At 39.2% G+C, this 16875-nt stretch overlaps 1 protein-coding gene across 41 annotated transcripts in view; it reads right to left on the bottom strand.

Annotated features, from left to right (window-relative positions):
- The window catches only part of DTNA (dystrobrevin alpha), a 365257-nt gene that overhangs the window by 91610 nt on the left and 256772 nt on the right, over positions 1-16875 (bottom strand). For all 41 annotated transcript variants that reach the window (XM_072829245.1, XM_072829243.1, XM_072829207.1 and 38 more), the window contains 2 exons: positions 15643-15856; positions 4579-4664 (listed from right to left, as the gene is read on the bottom strand). In XM_072829245.1, the coding sequence (XP_072685346.1) occupies positions 4579-4664; positions 15643-15856 (300 nt within the window). The remainder of the gene's footprint in view (positions 1-4578; positions 4665-15642; positions 15857-16875) is intronic.

Here is a 16875-nt window from a genome sequence, read left to right as displayed (position 1 = left end):
GACCACATGTGGTCTTTGTCACACATTTGTCTTTGTATTTTATACAACCTTTAAAAATGTGACAACTATTTTTAGCTCACAGGCCACAGCTTGTCTACCCTGGATTACAGGGTCATTACCCACTTTGGTATATTTAACACTGATACACTAATCATACCCAATATTATCTAACCTATTGACCATCTTCTAATTTTGTGAGTTGGTCTGTAATAGGACATAGTTCTTGACCTCTGGGACGTCCCAGTCCCTTGAGGGTAAAGAGATGCACTTACACAATGCATCATATGACCTCATAAATGGTAACACGGTGGAGTGACAACCAGAACAGTAGGGTGTAGGGGGTGCAGCAGGAGCTGAAAGAGCGGGCTTTCAGGGTAAGGGGTGGGTCAGAGAAGATTTCCTTGCACAGGTGACTTCTAGGTCTTTCTAGAGGTGACTTCTAGGCCAAGTATAAAGGACGATTAGGGGCTAGTCAGACTTTAGGACACAGAGTCAGGATGTGCACAGGCAAGCTCAAGCATGATGCACTCAAGGCTCTTCAAGTAGTTCACTGTGCAGGGGCCCTGGGTGCACACAGGGCTCGGTCGGAGATGAGGTAGAGATACAAAGAGCTTTAGGGCTCTACTAACGGATTTAAGTTCCATACAGAAGATGTTGGGGAAGATACTAAAAATTTAAGGCAGGTCAGTGAGGTAGAAATATTACCCCGGAGGTAGGTGTGGAGGCAGAACAATCAGTTTAGTTCTAGAAACTCAACAAATACATGGTGTTCGCCATAAGACTAGTCTCTTAAATGAAGCAAGCCCTCCCCAGAAGCTTTAGAACAGCCCCTGACATTCCCGGCTTAAGAGCACTGTATTCGGAATTTCTTAGGATCCTTAGGACTCTCTGGGAACCTCAAGGAAGAAGTATAAACAGATGTCCTAAATCAGTACAACAATGGCTTATAGGGCAGCCCCGGTGGCGCAGCGGTTTAGCGCCGCCTGCAGCCTGGGGTGTGATCCTGGAGACCCAGGATCGAGTCCCACATCGGGCTTCCTGCAGGGAGCCTGCCTCTCCCTCTGCCTGTGTCTCTGCCTCCCTCATTCGCTCTCTCTGAATGAATAAATAAATAAATCTTAAAAAAAAATAGCTTATAGATGGACCAAGGACAATCTGACAGAAACAGGCTATTTTTATTAGGTCAGTTTATGTTTTGGTGGCTGTGTCCTCCGACGGCAGAAGGCACCCTCCTACTCTAGGCTGCCTAGACCAACACAGTGAGCAGCCTGCATGTTACTTCCTGCACCCCCGCCCCATCCCTGAGTACTGGAAATTGTGGTGCAGCATGGAGTTGCTGTCCCTTTCATGCATTTTAAAGCAGTTTGAAAAATTTACTTTAAAATTTTCTGTCTTCCACTTTTTGCTTTCTAACGTGTCTAACTTACTTGCAACAATTACTCTTGCCCTGCCTTCTCCAACATTAAGGGGCTAGTTGGAACCAACTAAATATCTCTCATCCCCATGCACAAAAATAGAAAAACTGCCAAATAAGCGCAGCTGGCATATTGGCTTAAAGTGAATTAGAATGTAAAGAAGGGAAAACAAAACCCTCAAATGCCGAGAAATTCCATATCCTTTCCTTTTACTTTTCCTTATTATGAAAGCAATGCAGAACATCATTACTTCTCCTGTTTTATCATCATGTGAAGCCAGCGAGAGAAGACCAGAGAAAACATTCACAAATCCCACTCATCCAGAGTCAGCCTCTGCTGTCTGTGGGCAGATTTGCTCATATTTGTGTATTCAATTAATAATTATCACTGAAACTAGAAATACTGGTGACTAAAGATACTCATTTTTGACTAATTAACATTTTGGAGAAGTTCTTCCAACCAAAGTACTTTCAGCTAAATTGTCTTTGTACAATTGCTCTCAGTAGACTTACCAGGAAACCACTAAAACCACCTTCCTGGGATTAATATACAAAGAGTGACTCCTCAGCCAGAGAGCTGGGGACATTAGAGGAGAGGGCAACGTGATCTGTCTCATGATCACACTACCTGTTTTTTTGTTGTTCTCCCGAGTTTGTGACACTGATGCTGATTTCTGCAGACTGGAGAATGCAGTTTACTTCCAATGAGACTCATGCATGTGTCAACTTCTTAAAATGCACTGAAGGGGATTTACTTTGGCCACTAGGTAACATGAGTGCTGTGCTCACTGATGGTGGGGTGAGGAGAAAGGACCCTTGCGGTGACGTTTTTGGCTTTGAATTCCTGGACAGGCAAGAGACCTGCCAGGGTTTTGACAGTTGGTAAAGATCTGCTCAGAAACTTAGCTACCTTGAGCTTTGTAACTGTGAAGACATGGTTCCTTGCTGACCCAACAACCATTTCCTCTGTTTTTATTGGCCTCAAATTTCTTCCTGGGCTAAGTAGGAAAAGCAGGGGTTTCTCTCAGCTCAGGAGGCAGGAGTGGGTTCCCCCATGACCACCACAGGGTTTCCTTTCTCATTTCCAGTGACTGGTGTAGCACTGGGTCTCTGATGCCATGCTGGGCAATGACACGGGCTGGGGGTCTCTGGAGTGAGATGTGACTCCTGAGATTGTCAGACCCTTTCTTCCTCAGGAGAGAAATAAAATCTGACACCAATGAAACCTGGATGGAAAGATGGAGAGTGCTGTGGTCCTCGATGGCACAGAATTAGCCTGGTTCATGAATGGCTCTAAGGACCCCAAGGAAGGTCAGAAAACTGGTTCTCTCAGTTTTCCTGAAAATTATTTTAATATGTAATCCTTTTATCCATGTACCTTCAATACAACATTGAGTAAGTATTCAGAAATGTTTCTCAAGACTTATATTCCACCCCACTCCTCACCCCCGGTATCCAATGTCCTCAGGACAAGTTGGCCAGTTGTGACATGAGGTTAGCAGGGAAGACCCTGCAGTTTTTTCTTCTGCCCTGTCCTGGTTCAGTTTGCTCAACTTTCTCCTCCCAGCCTAATCCTCAAGGAAATGCCTCAAGGATTACTCTGAAGCTGTTTTTAAAAAGGACACTGGTTCCACCACCTTCTAATTTAGCATTATCCTCAGTCAAGCAGGAGGCAGATAGTTTTTAATTTTTAAAATGTCTTTCAGTCTAACTAAAGAAGAACTAACTCTCCCCCATAATGCTTGCTTGGGCTTCTCCGAATCTGAAATACATTTGATTAGTCCATGGGTGGAAGTTCCTGAAGTGATGGGAGATGTGTGGTTGTGAGGTTTCTATGTGCTTTCTACTTATCTACTGGCCCAATGACATAACCTTGCCTTGGAGTATGTCTGGGGAAATTCCAGAAGAATGAAAGCTTTTTTTCTCTGTATCTTCCTTCGTTTTTCTCCTCTTGGTACATCAAGAAGCAAGAGATCACACTCAGAAGTTGACAGGCAGCAGGTGAGAAAAGAGCCTGGAGGCTGTGAGTCACAGATGAGTAGAGCTGGGAGGGACCCTCTGGGTATCTAACAAAATCCCCAAATCTGGGATAAAGATGGAAGCTGAGGGCTAGGGAAATAAAGTCATTTCCACAGGATAACTCACTGAATTAGTCACATAGCTGGGCTTACAAGCTAGGGTTCCCAATTCTCACGACAGTGCTCTCTCCCACACAGCATTATAAGCCAAACTCACAATATTTAGGGCAAGGGAAAGGGTTAAGTGGAAGCTTTTCTTTTAAACAGCAGTGTATACATCCTTTAAAAACAGAAATGAAAATTCTTGCTCTTAGGTCTTCTGAATAAAAAACTCTGGGGGTGGGACCCAGAAAATCAATGGTTTAAAAAGCCTCCAGATGATTCTATACATCCTAAAATTCCAGAACTACTAGGGTGGAGAGAAAAAGAAGTCAGGTTCAAATCTTGGCACCATCTTAGCTATATGATACACTTTATTCTACCTCTCTGAGTCTCAGCATCTTTACCTAAAACAAACAAAACTCTTGTGTTTTCTTGGTCAAAGAACTACCACATTTGGTGACAAAATGTACATAAAAGGCCACAGTCACTCAAGGCACCTTAGCTATCATGTTTTTATTGGAATCCAGTCAATTCTCGGCCTGTAGTGTCCCTATGCATTTTTATGCCTATACCCGGCAATGTTTACTTTGGAACCTTTGGAATTCTCAGTGATTTAAACTGGCTAAGAATAATGAGGAAATGTTCCAGGAGCTTTGGCTTTAGATTACCTAAAAAAGGAAGGTTCCCCAATATGGCCTTCAGGTCCTGAGGCTGATGGACATACACTTGTAAGGCAGTTTAGTACACGAACTTGAAAGAATATACATCTTACTTTAATGTCACAAAAAGTCTAATTGGTGATACTCAACAGGATAAAACTAATAATAATCCGCAAGGAGAAGGAAAACATTCATATCATTAACATTTATCTTTCATATTATGAAAATATTTCTGTGACAAAATCCAAAGATCAGTGAAGATCATATTTTAAACAACTCTCACAGAATGAGGAAACTCAAAATGGGCAGCAGAATGTGGCAGGAATGGGGAAAGGAAATGTGGTATATGGGAGGGATAAGCAGAGAGACACAAAGAATAACTTACATCTTAATTTGTCCATGATCTTTCCTCCACACAACGTGGCTAAAGCCATTTTGACAGCAAATACTGAAATTTTACCATGGCCTTCCCTGTTTAATGATAAGAGAAAAAGAAAAAAAAAAAGATGTCATTTGGAGAATTTACAGTAATGAAATCTGACATTTTCTGTTCTGTAGAAATCATAGGACACTGTAGCTGCATACATTATGTGAACACATCCACTTTAGAAAACACCATGAATACAATTCAATACAAATTTCTGAAAAGCTGTCTAGTCAATGTTTCCTTTTTTCAAGAGATAGCAGGATCTTCAAGTTATTCTTTGTATATGTCACTTGCTCAAAGTATGAACTAGCAGCGAGAGGGATATGTCCTATTTAGCCATGGATTACAATTACAGAACATGATTTTCACTCTGGGTTTCATGAAATAATTTTATGCATGATGATTCCACAGTCTCTATAATTTATTTAAACAAGGTTTTCGGAAAAATACTTTTTTTTTTGGTTGGAGAATTCCTGAATTTTGTTACAGTAATTATGGGAACTTTTCCATCACCTTTTTTTGGTCACCCATCATTTCCAACCCACAAGCTGACTGTGTTTATGTGATACATTTACTTGTCAAAGAGAGTTGATATTTTATTTTTTTTTTTAAGATTTTACTTCTTTATTTGTGAGACAGTATGAACAAGGGGGAGCAGCAGAGGGAGAGGGAGAAGACTCCCCACTGAGCAGGAAGTCCGATGGGGGACTTGATCCCAGGACTCTGGGATCATGACCTAAGCTGATGGCAGATGCTTAGCCTGGGGAGCCATCCAGGTGCCCAGGAGTTGATATTTTAGAGGGGCAAAAGTAAGAGCTCTGTTTTATCTCCTACTTCAATGACACCAGATCTGCCAAATCTTCATTGATTCAGGAAGTATAACTAACTTGTCCTTCACAAAGTGTGATGAAAGGGCACACTGTAAGAAGTATACTATTTTGGCTAAATGATTTTCCAGCCAAAATAAACTGTTTATCCTTGTACCCTTGGGATCAGAAAGTGTATCACATTAGTAATTCATTTCTTTGATAGTTGCTACTCTTAAGAATGATCAAAAGAGTTATTTAAAATAATAATGTGGCTGAAAGGTAAGTAAAGCCAGTATTGACAAAGTTTTAGTATATAGAATAAATCACTTACATGAATAAGATCCACATATATAGCATATTAGAAGAATAAGATATAATAAATAATTGTATCTTTGTTCATTACAAGACTCCAGAGACAGATCATTTGTTATTTATCCTTGTTGCTGTCAGTCTCAGCATAGGACTTCAAATAGAGCCAGCCACAATGGAAAAGTGACTGAGCCCTATGCCAGGGGCTCTCCCGTTTATATTTCCAAGCCTAAGCACCAGATCTACGTAGTTATGTAAATAGTTAGAATATGGATACCACATGTCAAACCAAGTATGTTCAAAGTAGAACTCATGATCTTTACAAAGTGCTCCCATAACACTCAGGCCAGCCTAATACCACCCTGCTTCTGGTTGCCAGACTTAACATGTACCTAGTTATCCAAAAATTAATCCTGGGAAGGGGTTACCCTTGACTTGTTTCTCTTCCTTAATTCCCTACCACCTGATAAATGTCTGAGGGACTGAAATATACCTCCTACCTGTATATTAAACCCATTTCTTGCTTTCCATTCTAACTGCATTGCTTCATCAGCTCTTGCTTGAACAGTTATAACTTCTTAAATGATCTCTCTGCTTGCTCACTCATCACAAATTTGGCTATATTACTTTATTATTTAAATCTCTTATTACCCTCTGTTTGCCTACAGGATATGGTTACGACTTTATCCATGCTCTCCAGTCTCACTGCTACCATTTCTGTTGAACTTGATTCTACAGTCCCACATTTAATGCCCGTGACCTTCCTACCACCTTTTGCTCAGGACTCTCCAACCTATACATCAAGATTCAGCTCAAAATCATCACTCACCCGGCTCTGAAAATGGCTTTTCCCCTGGATGTGCAGGCAACTGCTCTGCTCTCCACTTTTACCTACGATTTGGCACCTATCACACTGAGTGACTTTGATTTGCTTATTTACACGTCTGCATGTAACTTGACCCCACACTATGAGAGGGGAACTGAGACCATATCTTCTAAATCTTCTAAATTAGGTATATTTCTAGTGCCTCCCACACTTGTTTCCCCCAGCATTTGCAAACAATATACTTCTTATGTTAATTAATAACTACTAATCATTATAATAGATGCCCCTAGAATTTTGAGTGAACACTCATTTAGTCATCTGCTAATTTTAGAGCAGGTAGCTGTAAGAAAAATGCGATGATTTTGTAAAAAACGTCATTCAAAATTATTCCATGTGCATTGTATTCCCAATTGCATGGAAAACTGGAAGTATCAAAAATTTTATTTTGGGAAATAATTAGTTCCCTTTCCTAAATTGAAACATGGCTCAAATGATGAGAACAGGGAAATCTACCAAGTGTGGGAGAATAGGAGCAATAAAGTGATAAAGTAGTCCTCAAAATGCAGAGAAATTGAGGAGCATGACATGTGAGACTTTAGGAGCAATACAAATTTCTTTCAAGGAATCAGAAATTATCATTTAACTCAAGAAAGAGGATAAACTACAGATAATGTTGGAACAGAGAGTTCTCCACAGGATGAAATGATGATAGCTCACGGATGAATTCTTAAACCTTGGCTTTTAATGAAGAAGATCATAGGGAGATTGCCAGTTCTATATTGTTCTTGGAAATGCAAGATTGATGCTATTACATCCAGGAGTGGTTGTATCAGAGCTCTTCTGCCAAATTGACACAATAAATCTAGATAAATCACCAAGTGGAGGCAGCTCAATGAGAGTTTTGCAGGAACTCAAGGGTGAAATTAGGTCACTGGAATGTACTGTTATGCAAGCCAGTGTGCCAGATTGCAAAGGTGACCCTTGTCACTAAGAAAGATTCAGGGGGTATGCAGGAATGTAGATCTCGGGAAGCACACCAAGTACTAACCTCACTATACTCGGTGAGTTTAGGCCTTGCTCAGCCCTGGTATTGGAAAAACCTTGAAGGAATTTAAGGAGTGAGTGGAGATGAATGATTCTACAATGGAAAAGGGGACACCAAAGACTTAGATACATGTGGATCTTTTTAAAGAACTTTTCAGTAGATATAAAAGGATGAAGAAAGATTGGTGGGTAAGGAGAAGGAAAGTTTTATAAAGGCCTTAGACAAGATTCCATACGCAAGGCCATTACTTAAACTCATCATGGGATTAGGGTCCCTATTTGTGTGTGTGTGTGTGTGTGTGTGTGTGTGTGTGTGTGTGTAAAAGAAGTAGCATTAACAAAGGAAGTAAGGAGAAGTGAGAAGTTGGGATATCCCAAGAGGAGAAGTGCAAGAGTTGTGCTCATTGGGAATCAACCCTAACTGGGGGCCATCTGATTCAGGAACAGTTCAGGAAATCCCTTAAATGTCTAGGAAGTGGAAAGTCAAGCTCATGAGGATGGATAACAGGAAGCTCCCAGGAGTCTTGTGCAAACGAGCAGGAAAGCGACATATTGTTCCAAAGTGAGTCTGCACATGCAATGCCTCTAGGAGTAAAGCAGTAAAACTGCACATATGGAATGTTGGCTGTTGGCCACAACTCCAGAAGCAGACCTGCCAAAGTGTGCTGAGGATGAAAGACATAGATTGTCCCTAATGCTGCTGGCCAAACAGCCTCGGAACGGCAAAACCAGGAAGGGTGCTAGGAAAAGTCTATGCTCTTCTCTTTTTTTTATGAAAAGCTGTTGCAGCACATCTCCAACTTCACATGTGGCTCTGATTGCCATCTAAAGAAAGATGGAGCAGAGCCAGATGTGTTTGAGAATACCGTGTGCGGTATACAAGGTACCCCTCAGGACCATCCACCTTATGGCTGGGCTGGGTCTTAGAATCAACCACATGCCCACAAGAGCTATTCTTTGTGAACAGAAGTTGCTAGTGCAATTGATTCTTTAGTAGTGTACAAAACTACACTACTAGTAGTGTAAAAAACGTACAGCAAGAGCTTTAAAATTAAATTTACTGTTAGCCTATCATTTTTAATGAAAAATGTTATTTTATTTTTCTATATTTCTTGGGGGGTGCAAAAAGGTGGTTTTATTAAAGCACAGGGACAGGACCTGTGGGCAGAAAGAGTTGCTCTAAAAATTTTTAAGTAAAATTTTTACTTATTTTAATATTTTCCCTTTCAATGTAGAACAAGAATGCAATGCATAATACATGCTTTCCTCCTTCTTTCCACTATTTGGTTTTTGGCATAATGGAATATATTCTATTTTTTAGGCCAGTTATCCTGAAGCTTTTGCCAATGCAAACTTTACTTTCCTGTTCCAGCTTGAGGTCAAAAACCACCCACCTAAGTTGCTATGCTAGTATATAATTCATACCTTAATGGGTATTTAAAACAATCAAAAAATTAGCAAAAAGTACAAACTAAAATTGCCTTATAAGTCAATGTTTCATTAAATCTTTTATTTCCCTTATACTTTGTTTTCTCACTCTGAAAATTTTCAAATTCTTCTAAGGGATGACTGATTAAAAATGGAAATCAGAAAGCACCTACCCTTTGGTTAAAATATATGCAGAGATTTGTAGAATGTCTGTCTTAAAACATAAATTACCTTAAAGTCTGACACATCATAATAAAAAGTGAGTAAACTGCATTATATTGGGCTTTTTCCATGACCTCACAAAGAGGCAATCTGATTTCTTTGAATTAAGAAGGTACTAGTTTCAGGGAAAAGTTGTCTGGGAGGGAAAATCTGCCTTTGACAAGAGGGGAGAACAGCAAACAGATATTGATAGGCCTGGGATGCGAGGCTGAATTCCGAACAGAATGTAAATTTCCTCCAAGTTGCCAAGCGAGTTTCCTGTTTGAAATTACAGATTCCCATGATAAATTTTAAGTCCTTGAAAATGAGATTTGAATTCTGACTGATTCTTTTTGGAACAGGCTGAAGGAATTATTTTTCTATTTAAAAGCACTAAAACCAGAAGCTCTTCTTTTACCAACACATTTCACAAAAACATTTGGTAAGCGTTTTGATGAGCGCAGAACTCAAATTGCTCTTTCTCACACATTTTGGTGGCTTAATTAACTGAGAAAATTGTTTCCTCCTCTGGCTTCCACAACATGCCTCTATCATAATTCATGTCTTTATCTGGGAATCAATTTGTTCATATGGATCACTCATTTTGTAACTCAACATATATTTACTGATAATGCCTCATAGGTTGGGGATATAAAGATGGTAAGGTATGGCTCCCACCCCTATGAGTTTGCTCATAGACTATTGGAGAAAAAGAGTCAAAGCCAGTTAATTTTTAATACACATTTTTTAAAAGGGTGGGGATCTCACCTTAATCACATTTCATCACCAGCCTATTGTGGCACTCAGTGCAAAGCAAGCTCTTAATATATGTTAATTAAATTAATGAATGCACATGTGAAAAGAAATTTTGATTTACCACTTAAGTTTTATATTGAGAAATACTAAGCGTTTGAATGAAATTACAAAAATTGACCTTACGGTCCTTAATATCAGCTGTGCACTCAATGTGATACCTTGAATTTCGAAGTGATTACACACATAATTACTCTTGGTTTCTGGGTTAGCATAGTTAACATGTGAACAGATAGAAAACCCTTAGTTGGCTGTGGTGTGTCTTTGGGCTCCCCATCATGTTAGCAAAACATTTGGGAAAAGAATTCCTCATAACTTCTGGTCATGTGAGTTGCCATGAGTTTTTCCAGAATGGAAGGGGCCAACGCTTTATCCCTATGAAATTCCATTTGCCATTCACACAAAGTATAAGTCTGACATAAAGATGAGCGACATAAAGGCTGTTAATTTTATCTACACTTGTGAAACTTCTTTGAAAAGAGATCTTATTTTAGTGACATATAGGAATCTTGGAACAAAGTATTTTCCACTAGAACAAAATTTTAGTGATTAGAGGAGAATATTCTGTGGAAATCTTGAGTTTAAGATGTGGTAAGAAAAAAAATCACCAGGAAAACACTATGTTAAATATTTAGTTTTGGCCAAATAGTAAAAAGGAAGAACATTTGGTTTTATAGACCTCTTCTCTTCTTCCTTCACTCTCACACATGCTCCCAGCCTCAAACGTCAATGATACATTTCATTGGTGCACAGAGAAAAGGCTGTGTACTTTGTAGTACATCTTGCATTAAACATCAAAATCGTTTTTAAAACTCAAAAGGCAGAAGTGTTTTGGCAGAGTTTCAGAATATTTTATATCCATGCGTCTGAAATAGTGCTGTGGTACCTTTCATAGTGTCAGGGGTGGGGCGGGGGAGAGGCTCCACAGTGGGAATGGATGTTCAAATGGCTCAGCAAGGTGCAATATGTCAAGCAGAGAGGAAAATACCAGGATTTTGTATTCTCTGTGAAAGACCATTATATGATAGATTTGGAGTTCTGGATGGCTGTCATAAAACTGACTCTAAATCTACAGTGTAATATGTTTAAGTCCAAAAATTTACTTCACATACACTGTCAGATATATCTAAATACCCAAACTGGAAAGGTAAGGAATGAGAGCCTAATAAAAATATCTTGTAAAAGTAGGGTAGATCTGGGGGGAAAAAACACACATTAATTCTCATTTAAAAAAATGAAACAGAAAGCATGAATAGAGCTGAACTTACCCTGATGCCTGAAACAAATTATTCTTCCCCCGCTCACCTCAGCTAGTATGACCTGTACATTGTTTAACCTCCCTCTAATCATATTATGCCAAACCAGGAAGATTGTTGGCACATAGTAAATACTGATAACATATTAGCTATTATTACAATTAGTGTATATTATTATTATCATTGGAGAAGTGGCATTAACAATAAAGCTTGACATCTGAAAATAGGAACACCACTGTTCCTTTAATATTTATCATTTTTCCTACTGTAATATTTATATGACTGAATATATGTGAAAATAATATTTGCTAAAAACAAGGCCACTGTCACATAATTACCTTAGGAGGAACTTCCCTAAGAAGGAAGATTCTAGTGAATGGAAATGAGATTAAGTCAACAGATTAAAGTTTGTGTTTCCCAGGGAAGTAAGAAGAGAGCAAGAGACCTACACTGAAGTTTTTTTTTGTGTGTGTGGAAATGGGATGCCCTTACATTAGTAGCCATAGATACCTGATTTTCTTCTCTTGTAGAGCAGAAGTAAAAATAGAGGGTATGAATCTAGGTATCAGAGCAAACTTGGACTCCCTAGTCTTGGTAATATACTGGAGATTAAGGAGGACTTGATTTCAGAAAAAGAAAGAGAAATCAGTGTGATGAGCTAAGAAGAGTCAATCATTGACTTTCATTCAGTCTTTCATTCATTCACAGATGCATTATGAGCTGGATATTGTCTCAGGTGCTGTGCATACAAAGAGTAAGACATGGTCCCGCTGTACAGTAGCTTGTGGCAGGCAGTCATGCACACAGTAAGACATAGCAAAATCATGTGTAAGGAACAGTGGGACCTGGGGCAGGGGGAGGTAACTCAACCATGAGAGTTGGGCTTCACAGTGGATCAACTTGTGACATTCCCTCTCCAAAAGGCCATTATAGACTTTTAAGAATTATTTTCAATTATACCTCCATAAAGCTATTGAAAAAAAAATTGTCATCTTGTAACTTGCTTCCATGTTGTTTTTCTTTTGTTACTTTCAAGTTCCTCAAAAATAATAGAAATGGTGAGAAGAGAAGCTTTTGCCAGGCTGTCAGCAGATAAGGGAAGGCAATAGGCTCATCCAGGAATGTACGGAAGAAAGAGACAAGATGCAGAGACTGGCTCTGGCTACTTCCTAATATCCTTCTTCCCTCTCAATCCCTGCTTCCTGATTCTGACACTTCTTCCCACACTTCCTGGGTGCACCTATCCATTTTTCTAGGGACCCTGGAGAAGATAGTGTCCAGGGTGGAAAGATCTGCCTAGCAGTCAGTTGGTAATTGATGACTGGTTGACTTCTGCTAGCTATAGCCATTTTTAGGAGGAAAGTCAGGAAGAACAAAAATCTTCTAGACTCTAGAGATGGACTATTCAGAGATAGAATGGCAAGCATAGGCATAGCCATTGGGCACAAATGCTAGCTCCTAACATTCTAGAAATCATCCTGTGTCTGCAGCTACATACTCTCTACCTTCTGAGAAACTGACCTGGTGAGACACCTTGCAGCCAGGAAACTGACATATGCAGTAAGTGTGCCTGTGTGAGAACTGAGACCCAGGTGTGTCTTTGGGGAGGGAAGGAAGGAGTGCTATTTTTGGGGAACTATGTTGTGAGAAGGCGAGTCTGGCTTTCAGGGCCACAGCCAAGTGCAGTGGGCTCTGAACGCCATTTCAAGTTACCATTGCCACGGCAGGCAGACTCCTCCTCGCTGAGTCTAGTGAATCTTAAGGCACTACCCAAATAATAACCACCTTTCTCTGAATACAAGTTCTCATTCTTCGTGAATTTAAATCGCTATACTGTCTTTCCTTTTGAAAAATATATACAGATAACCTCTTTAGAATGTGGATTTTAATTTTTTTATTTTTATTTTAGATTCCTCCCCCCCCCCGGTTTTGGTATGTTCAATTAAATTACAGCAAATGAGAAAAAATCGCCTAAATGTTTCTCAGTGATTCTACAGTAACAACATATCTTTGATGCACTAGGCTCATTCACATCTGCCAACCTGCAGAAGGCTCCCTTAAACACTTGGGTTCTGTTGTGGGATAGGTGGTAGGAAGCAACATCAGATTTCCATACTGGATCTCATTTGGAGAAACAGGAGTTTACCATCATAACGAATTGAACTGAACATGCACTTTATTCTTAAGTGTCTCTTGTTTCGTTCACTTCTAAGTGAGTATTTCTGGTTACTTTCTCTCTCCAGTTACTGATGCTTCCTTATGGCTCCCATCTCACATCTAGAATTTCAAAAGCCATCAGATGGAAAGTATCAGCAGAACTGCCCTATACTCATTTGCTAAGCCAAGGAAGAATGCGGAAGAACCTATAAACTGGGGTCTCTATATGGATGTGTCTGCAAATCTGTAAAATGAAATTTCTCTATGTGGATGTTTTAAAAAAATCTATGATGAGATTACTGAAAGTATACATCAGAGCCTTTTTTATCAGTGAGAAGAGTAAGAAATAAACAAATATCCCATTTGAACATTCATGTCAATGGCTCCTTACCTTGAGATAGTCCTTAAGCTTAGCATTCATTGATCTTGAAATAATCATGATTAGCTGGTTAGAGAACATACTCAGCCCTATTTTTTCAAAGTGATTTTCCCAATATTTCCAAACAGAAGTGAAAAATCTAATTCTATTGTATATTTCCCATATTGTGAGAAATACTGAGATATGATATTTTACATCATATAAAATATAGTATGTATATATTAGCTCTCTCATAAAGTAACATTTCACAAACTCCTCCTTCCCCTATTGTTAATCTGGCCCCATTTCTATATTTATGGATACAATTTTTTTTTTTTACCTTTGAGTCCTTATGAATCCTGCAGCAATACTCTAAGATTTGGAGAGAATCACATTTTTCTTTTTACATTTTCCATTGTTCGCTTATAACAAATAAGTTCCCTGAAGACATTAGTGGCAAGTCTGGAAGCTTCCATGGTCTTATCAAGGGGGTAGGATGGAAATGCCATTATAGCAATTCTATAGCCTGGTTCCATTCTGTCACCTGTCATGTAGAACCATAGCCTTCTCTACCTGCCTGCCACTTGGTTACCATAGCGATCAGACCAAAGCAGTACATTAGCTCTGAAGTCTGCATGGGCTAAGCATGGGATCTATCAAGCCAGGCTGCTTGTTTTAGAATTGTTTATTTCAACTCAAGAATTTCTCAAAATATAAACATCCCAAGACAATAATCTACATTGGTCAAACTGAGCATGAATAATTCTGTTACCACTCTAGGTTGTAAAGTGACAGCTGGTGACTTTTGTGAGTGGCATAATAACATTAGTCTGGCTGGAACATCTCCAGTGCTGGGCTTATATATTCCCAAGCATTGGCCAGTCAATGAGACTAAGCAAAATCTTTCGGGAGTCCTAAAATGCGACTGCTGAAAGGTCAAGTTAGTAATGTTCCTTTTTAATATTCAAAACCAGTAGTGAAAGTGGAGATGGTTGATCCTATATCTAGACTAGAGGCTATCAGTAAAAGACCTTTTGAAATCTTAGGCTGATAAAGTAATTTGGGGGAGTTTTTACACTTCACAAGGCTGCCACATGTGCCTTGGAAAAGAAAGCGTAGCTGAGTACCTAAATCCCTTCTCTGCCACTAACCCTCTGAGAGACACTGGACAAGTGATAGTCTCTTTCTGTAAAATGAGAGATTTGGAAGAACAGTCTTTAATATTTCAGCTAGCTCTGAAATTCTCTGATTCTATGAGAGGAAATTATAAGATATTGAGGCTAAGTCTCAATTGTCATGTGCGGTCGGCATTACATTGTTTTATGTGGCACATTATTGATCAATCCATTTAATGCAAGTCATGGCTATTTTCACTAGGCTGGTCAAGAAACCCTTGTCAGTTTCTCTATGTTTGCTCTGGGGTCTTGTTATGACACCTCAGAAACACTGTCTTAGACAATCTGCAAAGAAGAGAGTTAAAAGCATCCTCCCACTTATGCTTCATTAAACTGCTCCACAGGAATGCCATCATGCAAGTCTTTCAAGCATCCATAGCTTCTGGGAAGCGTGGGATGAGTTAAATAAAGGTCAGCATATGAAATACAATTGTCCTCGACTTCATATGGCACTATTTTACTCTCTAGTTTTTTTCCTATAGAATTTAAAATTCATGTTAGACACAGAGAGACTTTATTGAGATAAGTAACTGATCAAGAAAAAAGAGGTATTTGGTCACTCTAGAAAATTATTTGGAATAAAGACCAAGAAGGACAAGAGGAAGGAGAGACCAAACATGTACAGAGATATTCAGAGGGAGCTTACGGATCAAAGGCTGCCAGCAGGAAGTTAAGCAGGAGGCTGATGGACTGCTCCACCTGGATTTGGTGAGTGGTTGGCATCCGTTTGTTGAGCTGGTAGAAAATGGTGGATAGTACAGCCTCCAAGCGGGCCACGCTGAGTTCTATGTTTGGGTCCAGGTTGTTCAGAGCATTTTCCCGCAATGCTTCTATGACGTTCCAAATGTCCACCAGGTGCACTACATACAATTAAAGCAGAGTGAATACATCAGCCCCAAATGCAGGGAAAGGTAAATCCATTATTTTACATGTACCATCTGTCCGGTTTGGTCAAGGCACCTCATAGTCTTCCATATGTGTTCGACTCTTGTAAGAGTTGGCGTAAGTAAGTGTATCTAGACATTGCATGATCTCAAAGACTTGATGTGCAATGTATAATAGCAAGAACATTATTTCCTAAAAACCACAGTAATTAGTTACTTCTAATCTTTAAAATAACCTTGAAATATAGCTACAATCTTTATACTACATGTAAGAAACCGAAGACCAGGGAAGTTAGCTGACAAATGAGAAGGTCCAAGGCCAGCCAATGGCAAAACTGGCATTCAAATCCACATCTACCTGACTTAAAAAAAAAAAAAGTGAGATATAATTGACACACAACATCGTGTAAGTGTAAGGTGCACAACATGTTGATTTGATACATTTCTATATTGCAATGTGATTACCACCATAGCATTAGCTAACACGTCATGTCCCATAATTATCATTTCTTTTTCTGTGGTGAGAACACTTAAGATCTAGTTTCTTAGCAACTTCGAAGTATATAGCACTTGTGATTAAAATTAACAAGTCTATCTGCCTTGAAAGCATTTTTCCACTGCACACACTGACCCTTTAAAAGAAACACTTATAGTGTTTGAAAAGATGTCAAACCTGCATTTATTTAAAATATTTTCATTTATTTATATACTTTTCATACTGTAAGGTTTGAAATAAAGAAGGGAAAGTTAAAGAAGGAAGAGAGGCAGGGGAAAAAGGAATAGTAATCTCTAGAAGGCAGGAACAGAACTAAGTCACAGATCACTTTACTACCCTGGTCAAGAACAAACAGTTTTTTGGCTATATTATTGACTAGCTCACAAAACTTAAGTCATGGTTATTTTCACTTGGAAAGTCTGGAATTCCATTTCTCCCTCTTCCCTGTTTGTGCTGAGGTCTTGTTATAACATCCCAGAAACCATCACCACAATCAAGA

Source organism: Canis lupus, chromosome 6, assembly GCF_048164855.1.
Source record: "Canis lupus baileyi chromosome 6, mCanLup2.hap1, whole genome shotgun sequence".
Classification (NCBI taxonomy): domain Eukaryota; kingdom Metazoa; phylum Chordata; class Mammalia; order Carnivora; family Canidae; genus Canis; species Canis lupus.
Note: the sequence above shows the minus strand (reverse complement) of the source record. Positions and strands in the feature narration are given on the sequence as shown.